General features: G+C 46.5%; 1 protein-coding gene across 1 annotated transcript in view; it reads left to right on the plus strand.

Annotated features, from left to right (window-relative positions):
- mtus2b (microtubule associated tumor suppressor candidate 2b) overlaps window positions 1-13,472 on the plus strand; it is a 127,043-nt gene that overhangs the window by 73,024 nt on the left and 40,547 nt on the right. The window contains exon 6 of the mRNA XM_045703428.2: window positions 8,199-8,395. Within this exon, the coding sequence (XP_045559384.2) occupies window positions 8,199-8,395 (197 nt within the window). The remainder of the gene's footprint in view (window positions 1-8,198; window positions 8,396-13,472) is intronic.

Consider the following 13,472-nt stretch of genomic DNA (forward strand, 5'->3'; position numbering starts at 1 on the left):
TACAGAGTCAATGTGGAGGCTATATACAGGGGGTACCGGTACAGAGTCAATGTGGAGGCTATATACAGGGGGTACCGGTACAGAGTCAATGTGGAGGCTATATACAGGGGGTACCGGTACAGAGTCGATGTGGAGGCTATATACAGGGGGTACCGGTACAGAGTCGATGTGGAGGCTATATACAGAGGCTACCGGTACAGAGTCAATGTGGAGGCTATATACAGGGGGTACCAGTACAGAGTCAATGTGGAGGCTATATACAGGGGGTACCGGTACAGAGTCAATGTGGAGACTATATACAGGGTATTACGGTACAGAGTCAATGTGGAGGCTATATACAGGGTATTACGGTACAGAGTCAATGTGGAGGCTGTATACAGGGGGTACCGGTACAGAGTCAATGTGGAGGTTATATACAGGGGGTACCAGTACAGAGTCAATGTGGAGGTTATATACAGGGGGTACCGGTACAGAGTCAATGTGCAGGCTATATACAGGGGGTACCGGTACAGAGTCAATGTGGAGGCTATATACAGGGGGTACCGGTACAGAGTCAATGTGGAGGCTATATACAGGGGGTACCGGTACAGAGTCAATGTGGAGACTATATACAGGGTATTACGGTACAGAGTCAATGTGGAGGCTATATACAGGGTATTACGGTACAGAGTCAATGTGGAGGCTGTATACAGGGGGTACCGGTACAGAGTCAATGTGGAGGTTATATACAGGGGGTACCAGTACAGAGTCAATGTGGAGGTTATATACAGGGGGTACCGGTACAGAGTCAATGTGCAGGCTATATACAGGGGGTACCGGTACAGAGTCAATGTGGAGGCTATATACAGGGGGTACCGGTACAGAGTCAATGTGGAGGCTATATACAGGGGGTACCGGTACAGAGTCAATGTGGAGGCTATATACAGGGGGTACCGGTACAGAGTCAATGTGGAGGCTGTATACAGGGGTACCGGTACAGAGTCAATGTGGAGGCTATATACAGGGGGTACCGGTACAGAGTCAATGTGGAGGCTATATACAGGGTGTACCGGTACAGAGTCAATGTGGAGGCTATATACAGGGGGTACCGGTACAGAGTCAATGTGGAGGCTATATACAGGGGGTACCGGTACAGAGTCAATGTGGAGGCTATATACAGGGGGTACCGGTACAGAGTCAAAGTGGAGGCTGTATACAGGGGGTACCGGTACAGAGTCAATGTGGAGGCTATATACAGGGGGTACCGGTACAGAGTCAATGTGGAGGCTATATACAGGGGGTACCGGTACAGAGTCAATGTGGAGGCTGTATACAGGGGGTACCGGTACAGAGTCAATGTGGAGGCTATATACAGGGGGTACCGGTACAGAGTCAATGTGGAGGCTATATACAAAGGGTACTGGTACAGAGTCAATGTGGAGGGTATATACAGGGGGTACCGGTACAGAGTCAATGTGGAGGCTATATAGAGGGGGTACTGGTACAGAGTCAATGTGGAGGCTATATACAGGGTACCAGTACAGAGTCAATGTGGAGGCTATATACAGGGGGTACCGGTACAGATTCAATGTGCGGGGGCACCGGTTAGTCGAGGTAATTGAGGTAATATGTACATGTAGGTAGAGTTATTAAAGTGACTATGCATAGATAATAACAGAGAGTAGCAGCAGCGTAGAAGAATGGATGGGGAAACGCAAATAGTCTGGGTAGCCCTTTGATTCGATGTTCAGGAGTCTTATGGCTTGGGAGTAGAAGCTCTTTAGAAGCCTCTTGGACCTAGACTTGGCGCTCCGGTACCGTTTGCCGTGCGGTAGCAGAGAGAACAGTCTATGACTAGGATGGTTGGAGTCTTTGACAATTTTTTGGGCCTTCCTCTGACACCGCCTGGTGTAGAGGTCCTGGATGGCAGGAAGCTTGGCCCCGGTGATGTACTGGGCCGTACGCACTACCCTCTGTAGTGCCTTGCGGTCGGACGCCGAGCAGTTACCATACAAGTCAGTGATGCAACCAGTCAGGATGCTCTCGATGGTGCAGCTGTAGAACCTTTTGAGGATCTGAGGACCCATGCCAAATATTTTCAGTCTCTTGAGGGGGAATAGGTTTTGTCGTGCCCTCTTCACGACTGTCTTGGTGTTCTTGGACCATTATTTATTACAAAAAAACACAAGGAAGGGGTAACATTAAAGTATTAGAACATGAAGGACAAACAATACAGCATCAAGACACTATCAAACATGTATCAGTCTTTCCACAACAGAGCCATCCTTATGTGTGAGGGTGCGTGTGCATGATAGTGATATATACAACAGAGCCATCCTTATGTGTGAGGGTGCGTGGGCATGATAGTGATATATACAACAGAGCCATCCTTATGTGTGAGGGTGCGTGTGCATGATAGTGATATATACAACAGAGCCATCCTTATGTGTGAGGGTGGGTGTGCATGATAGTGATATAAAATATATGTCATAGTTTCCTTTTTCATGATCACAATCTAGTGAAACCTCCAAGATCCCCCCCACAGCTCCCCAATAGCTGTCCCTCAACCCTCCAAGATCCCCCCCACAGTTCCCCAATAGCTGTCCCTCAACCCTCCAAGATCCCCCCACAGTTCCCCAATAGCTGTCCCTCAACCCTCCAAGATCCCCCCCACAGTTCCCCAATAGCTGCTCCCTCAACCCTCCAAGATCCCCCACAGCTCCCCAATAGCTGTCCCTCAACCCTCCAAGATCCCCCCACAGTTCCCCAATAGCTGTCCCTCAACCCTCCAAGATCCCCCACAGTTCCCCAATAGCTACCCTCAACCCTCCAAGATCCCCCCACAGTTCCCCAATAGTTGTCCCTCGACCCTCCAAATAGCTGTCCCTCAACCCTCCAAGATCCCCCCGCAGTTCCCCAATAGCTGTCCCTCAACCCTCCAAGATCCCCCCGCAATTCCCCAATAGCTGTCCCTCAACCCTCCAAGATCCCCCCCACAGTTCCCCAATAGCTCCCCCTCAACCCTCCAAGATCCCCCCGCAGTTCCCCAATAGCTGTCCCTCAACCCTCCAAGATCCCCCCGCAGTTCCCCAATAGCTGTCCCTCAACCCTCCAAGATCCCCCCCACAGTTCCCCAATAGCTGTCCCTCAACCCTCCAAGATCCCCCCCACAGTTCCCCAATAGCTGGTCCCTCAAACCTCCAAGATCCCCCCCACAGTTCCCCAATAGTTGTCCCTCGACCCTCCAAATAGCTGTCCCTCAACCCTCCAAGATCCCCCCACAGTTCCCCAATAGCTGTCCCTCAACCCTCCAAGATCCCCCCCACAGTTCCCCAATAGCTGTTCCTCAACCCTCCAAGATCCCCCCACAGTTCCCCAATAGCTGTCCCTCAACCCTCCAAGATCCCCCCACAGTTCCCCAATAGCTGTCCCTCAACCCTCCAAGATCCCCCCCACAGTTCCCCAATAGCTGTCCCTCAACCCTCCAAGATCCCCCCCACAGTTCCCCAATAGCTGTTCCTCAACCCTCCAAGATCCCCCCACAGTTCCCCAATAGCTGTCCCTCAACCCTCCAAGATCCCCCCGCAGTTCCCCAATAGCTGTCCCTCAACCCTCCAAGATCCCCCCCACAGTTCCCCAATAGCTGTCCCTCAACCCTCCAAGATCCCCCCACAGTTCCCCAATAGCTGTCCCTCAACCATTCGAGAACCCCCCCCCCCCCAATGCACCAACAACCAAGAGAATAAACTGAAGAGAAAAAAGGAAAATACAGAAGAAAACAGTAAACAATGCAAAAAACAATAAAACAAAATAATACATTCCAAACAAAGGACATGAAGGACAACTGAAATCATAACAGCAATGCCAGCTGTATATGTTTGTGTGCATGTCTGGCACTATCACATGTGTGTGTGTGTTCTTGTATGTGTTTATTTGAATGAGAGTGTGTGTATATGCATGTGTACCAACACCTGCACGGCATCAGCCTCAGGCAAACCGGCATTAGTTGTAAAAACACTGCCACCTAGTGTCATTCAAATGTACTTTTATTATGTTTTATTTTGACTTTTTCTCCCTTTATCTTTTGACCATCATTCTCTCTCTCACACAGCAACTCCACTCCCACTTGTCTCCAATTTCACATCCCAACCCTCAGCTTCCCTCAGCCCATCCCATCCATCTCTGCTGGCCACCCACTTCGTGTTTCTACTCAACACATATCTTTCAACTATGCTATGATGTTTAACGTACAATTTCAATCTATCTAATCGAATAGATCCACAGATTGCGAGTTGAAGATAAATACTTTTACTGAGTATTAGTATATTAGTAATTGACTGACCTGGTCTCTCCAGATCTCCTAACAGTACTATTTCTAGAGTCAATTTTAGATCAATGCTATGCATTTTCAGCCATTCCTGATCCTGAGACCAGAAACAGGCTACCTGAGGGCAATACCAAAATAAATGGTCTATTGATTCTGTATCCTCACAACAAAATCTGCAGAGCTTCGATGAATTTATGCCCCAAATATTCAACATTTTGTTGGTGGCAAGAATTCTATATAATAATTTTAGCTGAAAAGCACGAAGTCTTGAATCTTGTGTTGTTTTATATATCAACTCATACACCCTGTACCATGGAATTGGTACATCAAGAATCTCTTTCCAACAATTTTGCAATCTGTATGGCACAGCTGTCAACATCCTGGTCCTCAAATGAAACTGGTATACTTTCCTATTTATGCTATTTTTATTCCTCCGCCAGTTTTGATCCTTTATATTGGGCAGACAGACCAGTTCCCTACCTCCTCCCGCTGCCACCCGCCTCCTCCATTTTTGGGGCAATGCTGTAATCAATTGGTTGTACTCTTGGATTGAGCAGACCTTCCTGTACAATTATGATAACTCCATGAAGGACATAACCCTACCATTACAATTGACAATATCATTTAAGAACCAAATACCCTTTTCAAATATTTTCCATAAAAAAGGTATTTTATCAACCAGCACATTTGAGTTCCGCCATAATATGTGTTGTAATATTTGTTCTATCTTTTCAGGGGGATGAAATTGAAATTGTAGCCAGCTCTGCAATGCTTGTTTGAAAAAGACAGATACTTTGAAAAAAGTATCATTTTCAATTAACCTCTCCAGCGTCTCATCCCGTCAGCGGGATCAAAATCCAGCGAAAAATCATATCGCCAATTAGCATTAAAAAAAATCATAATTAAAAATAAAAAATAATAATATTTTTTTTTTATAGATACACCTCTCCTGAATCGACCCACGTCGTCCGATTTCAAAAAGGTTTTACAGGAAAAGCAAATCATTAGATTATGTTAGATGAGTCCATCGTAAAAAGCAGCTTCATAGCCATTTTCCGACCAACCACTTGCATCACATATAATCAAAAAACAGCTAAATGCAGCACTAACCTTTTACAAACTTCATCAGATGACACACCTAGGACATCATGTTATACAATGCATGCATTCTTTTGTTCAATAAAGGTCATATTTATATATAAAAACAGCATTTTACATCGGCGTCTGACGTTGACTAAATAATTTCCCCTCAAATGCGTCCCGGTAAACAATGCTACAATTCCCTAAATTACTATCCGATAACGATTTTTTAAATTTATATTGTCAATCTAACATTTATAGATGAATATCTCTTGAGAACACCTGTCATGCCAGATTTTAAATTAACTTTACTGGGTAATCACACTTTGCGATAAAAGGAGATGCGATACTCAGAAAATGAGCTAATATACAGAGCTCGGCGCCATCTTGGAACAATCGCATGTCACATCTCATCTTGTATAATATTGTCAATAATCGCCTACCTTTAGTTGTCTTCATCAGAAAGCATCCCAGGTCCACAACAGATGTATTTTCGGTCGAAAAAGTCCATACTTCACGTTCCATTAGCCTGCTGTTGGTAGCGCGTCCTAGGGCTCTCTCCAAGCGCAGGGCTGAAGTTCCGGATAAAATTAGATTCTCCCGCCTGTAGGTTCGTTCAAACATGTCAAACGTTGTAAAACATTAATCTTCAGGGCCTGTAACACCAAGAGAGCCAATAAGATTCGAGGGGGATGATTTCATTGCCTTTAAAACCGTTTCCAAAGGTGGGGGTAGATATGGCCGCCGGCGTCATAATGGTGATGGCCCATCCCCTGTGACCAATTTCCAATGACGCTCATTCACTGAGTTTCGACTGTATAAGGCTCAAACCACTGTGAAAAGACTGGCGACATCTAGTGGAAGCAATAGGAAGTGCTCACTGAACCATGGTTAACGGTGTGATTTATAGGGAAAGATGAGAAGTCGAGTCCACAATTCTGAATTCCACTTCCTGTTTCAATCGGTCTCGGGGTTTTGACTGCCATTTGAGTTCTGTTATACTCACAGACACCATTCAAACAGTTTTAGAAACTTTAGGGTGTTTTCTATCCATATATAATAAGTATATGCATGCCCTAGCTTCTGAGTTTGATTAGTAGGCCGTTGAAAATGGGAACGATTTTTTTTCAAAATGCGCTGTGGCGCCCCCTATCCTAGGGTATCCTCGAAAATGAGACATGGCAATCTGCACAAAGGCAAAAAGGCAATTTTTAAACAATGGATGAGCTTTTCTTAGTAATCTACTTGAGAGCCATTTAGGGTTCAAATAAAACTTTTGAATGAGTGAAGCTTTTAGAGAGAGGTTTAGTGCTTTTATATTTAATAATCTCAACCCACCCAAATCATATTCATTATATAGATAGGCTCGTTTTATTTTGTCTGGTTTAGCGTCCCAGATAAAGCGAAATATTCTTTGCTCATATGATTTGAAAAACGAATCATCAGGAGTTGGCAGCGCCATAAGTAAGTGAGTAAACTGAGATATGACTAAGGAGTTAATCAGGGCAATTTTTCCATAAATAGACAGGTATTTACCTCTCCATGGTTGCAGGATCTTGTCTATTTTTACAAGTTTTCTATGGAAATTCATTATGGAGAGCTTATTTATATATTTTGTGATATGAATACCGAGTATGTCTACTTCACCATCAGCCCATTTTATAGGTAAACTGCAGGGTAATGTAAAAGTTGTATTTTTTAAGGATCCAATACGTAATATTGTACACTTATCATAATTAAGTTTTAGTCCAGAGAGTACAGAAAAGTTATCTAGATCTTTAATTAGACATTGCAGGGATCTAGCTTGCGGACTTAACATAAAACTTGAGTCATCGGCATACATGGACACTTTTGTTTTTAAGCCTTGGATTTCTAATCCTCTAATGTTGTTATTGGATCTGATTTTAATAGCTAGCATTTTGATGGCCATAACGAATAGATATGGTGACAGCGGACACCCTTGTTTAACTCCTGTTGACAATTCAAAACTCTCTGAGAAGTAGCTGTTATTTACTATTTTACACCTGGGGTTGCTATACATTATTTTTACCCATTTTATAAGAGAATTACCGAAATTGAAAAAAATCTAAAACATTTTTTTTAGATAGACCGGGTCTTTATATTTGCCATCTGGGTCTTGTTTTAATAATGGAGAAATCAGACCTTCCTGCTGAGTAGCTGACAGACTACCATTTCTATAGGAGTAGTTAAAACAATCTAACAATGGAGATTTTAGTATATCACAACGAATACCTCTCCGGATGCCATCAGCCCGGGTCCGCTGAAAGGATTTAATAGCCTCAAAAAGTTATTCCTCTGTAATTTGGCCTTCGCACTGGTCTTTCTGTACATTTGTTAATTTTCCATTTTTTATATTATTTGGAAAGAATTCCTTACCATAATCTTCATTCACAGGATGAGACGGAAAAGAGAACATATTGGACCATGTTAGATTGTTGGTGATGTGGACACCAAGGTACTTGAAGATCTCAACCTGCTCCACTACAGCCCCGTCGATGAGAAAGGGGGCGTGCTCTCTCCTCCTTTTCCTGTAGTCCACAATCATCTCCTTTGTCTTGATCACGTCGAGGGAGATGTTGTTGTCCTGGCACCACACGGCCAGGTCTCTGACCTCCTCCCTATAGGCTGTCTCGTCGTTGTCGGTGATCAGACCAACCACTGTTCCATCTCTCTGTCTTTTTTTTATCTCTCATTCTCTCTTGTTTCTCCCCCTTGTTTCACTCTCTGTTTCCCACACTCCCCCCTCTCCTCCCCATCATAACCTCTCTCTCTCTCTCTCCTCTCTCTCTAGTCCGAGGTAGGCCAGCAGATCGTGGTGGTTCAGGGTCAGGGGTCGGAGGTCAGGAGTGTGAGCGTGCCCTGGTGCAGAAGCTGAGAGAGCGCTGTGAGGACCAGGCTAGGCAGCTCCTGTCTCTGCAGGCTGACCTGAAGAAGGCTTCTCTTGGACTAGAGGTGTTTGCCATTACTACACAACACTTCTGCCTGAAGGTAATAAACTGTATAACTTTGCTTATAAAAAATGATTTGTGAAGCAGCTATATAGTGTTTATGAAGCAGCTATATAGTGTTTATGGTTTATGAAGCAGCTATATAGTGTTTATGAAGCAGCTATATAGTGTTTATGGATTATGAAGCAGCTATATAGTGTTTATGAAGCAGCTATATAGTGTTTATGGTTTATGAAGCAGCTATATAGTGTTTATGGTTTATGAAGCAGCTATATAGTGTTTATGAAGCAGCTATATAGTGTTTATGGTTTATGAAGCAGCTATATAGTGTTTATGAGTACTTTACAATGCCTGTTTATAAGTTGTAGTTTGTTTAAAGTGGGACCATAAGTTATCTTGTCTGAGACATAACGTGCCATTGGCCAGGAGACTATCCCCTGTTTCTATATTGAGGAAGCTTGATGTACAGTACACCCCTGGATAGGACTCTAATCTATCTCCTGTTTCTGTAGTGAGACAGCTTGATGTACAGTACACCTGCTGGATAGGACACTAGTCTATCTCCTGTTTCTGTAGTGAGACAGCTGGATGTACAGTACACCCCTGGACAGGACACTAGTCTATCTCCTGTTTCTGTAGTGAGACAGCTGGATGTACAGTACACCTGCTGGATAGGACACTAGTCTATCTCCTGTTTCTGTAGTGAGACAGCTGGATGTACAGTACACCCCTGGACAGGACACTAGTCTATCTCCTGTTTCTGTAGTGAGACAGCTGGATGTACAGTACACCCCCTGGACAGGACACTAGTCTATCTCCTGTTTCTGTAGTGAGACAGCTGGATGTACAGTACACCCCTGGACAGGACACTAGTCTATCTCCTGTTTCTGTAGTGAGACAGCTGGATGTACAGTACACCCCTGGACAGGACACTAGTCTATCTCCTGTTTCTGTATTGAGGCAGCTGGATGTACAGTACACCTGCTGGATAGGACACTAGTCTATCTCCTGTTTCTGTAGTGAGACAGCTGGATGTACAGTACACCTGCTGGATAGGACACTAGTCTATCTCCTGTTTCTGTAGTGAGACAGCTGGATGTACAGTACACCTGCTGGATAGGACACTAGTCTATCTCCTGTTTCTGTAGTGAGACAGCTGGATGTACAGTACACCCCTGGACAGGACACTAGTCTATCTCCTGTTTCTGTAGTGAGACAGCTTGATGTACAGTACACCTGCTGGATAGGACACTAGTCTATCTCCTGTTTCTGTAGTAAGACAGCTGGATGTACAGTACACCTGCTGGATAGGACACTAGTCTATCTCCTGTTTCTGTAGTGAGACAGCTGGATGTACAGTACACCCCTGGACAGGACACTAGTCTATCTCCTGTTTCTGTAGTGAGACAGCTGGATGTACAGTACACCCCTGGACAGGACACTAGTCTATCCCCTGTTTCTGTAGTGAGACAGCTGGATGTACAGTACACCCCCCTGGACAGGACACTAGTCTATCTCCTGTTTCTGTATTGAGGCAGCTTTATGTACCAGTACACCCCCTGGACAGGACACTAGTCCATCTCCTGTTTCTGTAGTGAGACAGCTTTATGTACCAGTACACCCCCTGGATAGGACACTAGTCTATCCCCTGTTTCTGTAGTGAGACAGCTTGATGTACCAGTACACCCCCCCTGGACAGGACACTAGTCTATCTCCTGTTTCTGTATTGAGGCAGCTGGATGTACAGTACACCTGCTGGACAGGACACTAGTCTATCCCCTGTTTCTGTAGTGAGACAGCTGGATGTACAGTACACCCCTGGACAGGACACTAGTCTATCCCCTGTTTCTGTAGTGAGACAGCTGGATGTACAGTACACCCCCCTGGACAGGACACTAGTCTATCTCCTGTTTCTGTATTGAGGCAGCTTTATGTACCAGTACACCCCCTGGACAGGACACTAGTCCATCTCCTGTTTCTGTAGTGAGACAGCTTTATGTACCAGTACACCCCCTGGATAGGACACTAGTCTATCCCCTGTTTCTGTAGTGAGACAGCTTGATGTACCAGTACACCCCCCCTGGACAGGACACTAGTCTATCTCCTGTTTCTGTATTGAGGCAGCTGGATGTACAGTACACCTGCTGGACAGGACACTAGTCTATCCCCTGTTTCTGTAGTGAGACAGCTGGATGTACAGTACACCCCTGGACAGGACACTAGTCTATCTCCTGTTTCTGTAGCATGAGGCAGCTTGATGTACAGTACACCCCTGGACAGGACACCAGTCTATCTCCTGTTTCTGTAGTGAGACAGCTGGATGTACAGTACACCCCTGGACAGGACACTAGTCTATCTCCTGTTTCTGTAGTGAGACAGCTGGATGTACAGTACACCCCCTGGACAGGACACTAGTCTATCCCCTGTTTCTGTAGTGAGACAGCTGGATGTACAGTACACCCCTGGATAGGACTCTAATCTATCTCCTGTTTCTATATTGAGGCAGCTGGATGTACAGTACACCCCCTAGACAGGACGCTAGTCTATCCCCTGTTTCTGTAGTGAGACAGCTGGATGTACAGTACACCCCTGGATAGGACTCTAATCTATCTCCTGTTTCTATATTGAGGCAGCTGGATGTACAGTACACCCTTGGATAGGACTCTAATCTATCCCCTGTTTCTGTATTGAGGCAGCTGTATGTATAACAGGACACTAGTCTATTGCAGGACCATACCTCTTCATTGTCTGAGTATTCTGTCCATCCAGCAACACGCTACCGAGCTACACTATGCCCGCCTGTACCGAAGGCGCCGTCCATCCAGCAACACGCTACCGAGCTACACTATGCCCACCTGTACCGACGGCGCCGTCCATCCAGCAACACGCTACCGAGCTACACTATGCCCACCTGTACCGACGGCGCCGTCCATCCAGCAACACGCTACCGAGCTACACTATGCCCACCTGTACCGACGGCGCCGTCCATCCAGCAACACGCTACCGAGCTACACTATGCCCACCTGTACCGAAGGCGCCGTCCATCCAGCAACACGCTACCGAGCTACACTATGCCCACCTGTACCGACGGCGCCGTCCATCCAGCAACACGCTACCGAGCTACACTATGCCCACCTGTACCGAAGGCGCCGTCCATCCAGCAACACGCTACCGAGCTACACTATGCCCACCTGTACCGACGGCGCCGTCCATCCAGCAACACGCTACCGAGCTACACTATGCCCACCTGTACCGACGGCGCCGTCCATCCAGCAACACGCTACCGAGCTACACTATGCCCACCTGTACCGACGGCGCCGTCCATCCAGCAACACGCTACCGAGCTACACTATGCCCACCTGTACCGACGGCGCCGTCCATCCAGCAACACGCTACCGAGTTACACTATGCCCACCTGTACCGACGGCGCCGTCCATCCAGCAACACGCTACCGAGCTACACTATGCCCACCTGTACCGAAGGCGCCGTCCATCCAGCAACACGCTACCGAGCTACACTATGCCCACCTGTACCGAAGGCGCCGTCCATCCAGCAACACGCTACCGAGCTACACTATGCCCACCTGTACCGACGGCGCCGTCCATCCAGCAACACGCTACCGAGCTACACTATGCCCACCTGTACCGACGGCGCCGTCCATCCAGCAACACGCTACCGAGCTACACTATGCCCACCTGTACCGACGGCGCCGTCCATCCAGCAACACGCTACCGAGCTACACTATGCCCACCTGTACCGACGGCGCCGTCCATCCAGCAACACGCTACCGAGCTACACTATGCCCACCTGTACCGACGGCGCCGTCCATCCAGCAACACGCTACCGAGCTACACTATGCCCACCTGTACCGAAGGCGCCGTCCATCCAGCAACACGCTACCGAGCTACACTATGCCCACCTGTACCGACGGCGCCGTCCATCCAGCAACACGCTACCGAGCTACACTATGCCCACCTGTACCGAAGGCGCCGTCCATCCAGCAACACGCTACCGAGCTACACTATGCCCACCTGTACCGACGGCGCCGTCCATCCAGCAACACGCTACCGAGCTACACTATGCCCACCTGTACCGACGGCGCCGTCCATCCAGCAACACGCTACCGAGCTACACTATGCCCACCTGTACCGAAGGCGCTGTCCATCCAGCGGTGCTGAATCACGGGCGTGGCCTTAATGTGTAGATTTTCTTTTTGTATTTCATGATTTTCTTCATTCCTTGGTGGAGTTTGTTTGTCTTCATTTATCCTTGTCGATTGTAGGCCTAAGTAAGTCCTTTTATGTATGCTTTTTATTTCAATGTGTAGGATTTATCTGGCATAGTTTACATTCGCAGTGAGCTGTTTTATGCTCTGGCTACTTTCACATTGATGTTGGTATTTGACATGGGCCTCGATAGCGTGTATTATGCATCTATTTTATGTTGCACTGTATGAGTACATTATCCACGCCATTACACAGACCTTATATATAAACCTAATATTGCTGTGATAATGTCTGAGGGCATGGTGTTTGCTGTTCTCCAGATAGCATTGTAGAGTTTAAAATGGTGTAAAAGTACAATAGAGCTTCAACTGGTGAAGCCATACCAGGAATAGCTGTATTTCTACACACCCCATTTAACCATAGGGTTAGCTGTATTTCTATACACCCCATTTAACCATACCCAGGTTAGCTGTATTTCTATACACCCCATTTAACCATACCCAGGTTAGCTGTATTTCTACACACCCCATTTAGCCATACCCAGGTTAGCTGTATTTCTACACACCCCATTTAACCATACCCAGGTTAGCTGTATTTCTACACACCCCATTTAACCATACCCAGGTTAGCTGTATTTCTACACACCCCATTTAGCCATACCCAGGTTAGCTGTATTTCTACACACCCCATTTAACCATACCCGGGTTAGCTGTATTTCTACGCACCCCATTTAACCATACCCAGGTTAGCTGTATTTCTACACACCCCATTTAACCATACCCGGGTTAGCTGTATTTCTACACACCCCATTTAACCATACCCGGGTTAGCTGTATTTCTACACACCCCATTTAACCATACCCAGGTTAGCTGTATTTCTACGCACCCCATT

Source organism: Salmo salar, chromosome 20, assembly GCF_965601325.2.
Source record: "Salmo salar chromosome 20, fSalSal1, whole genome shotgun sequence".
Lineage (NCBI taxonomy): Eukaryota > Metazoa > Chordata > Actinopteri > Salmoniformes > Salmonidae > Salmo > Salmo salar.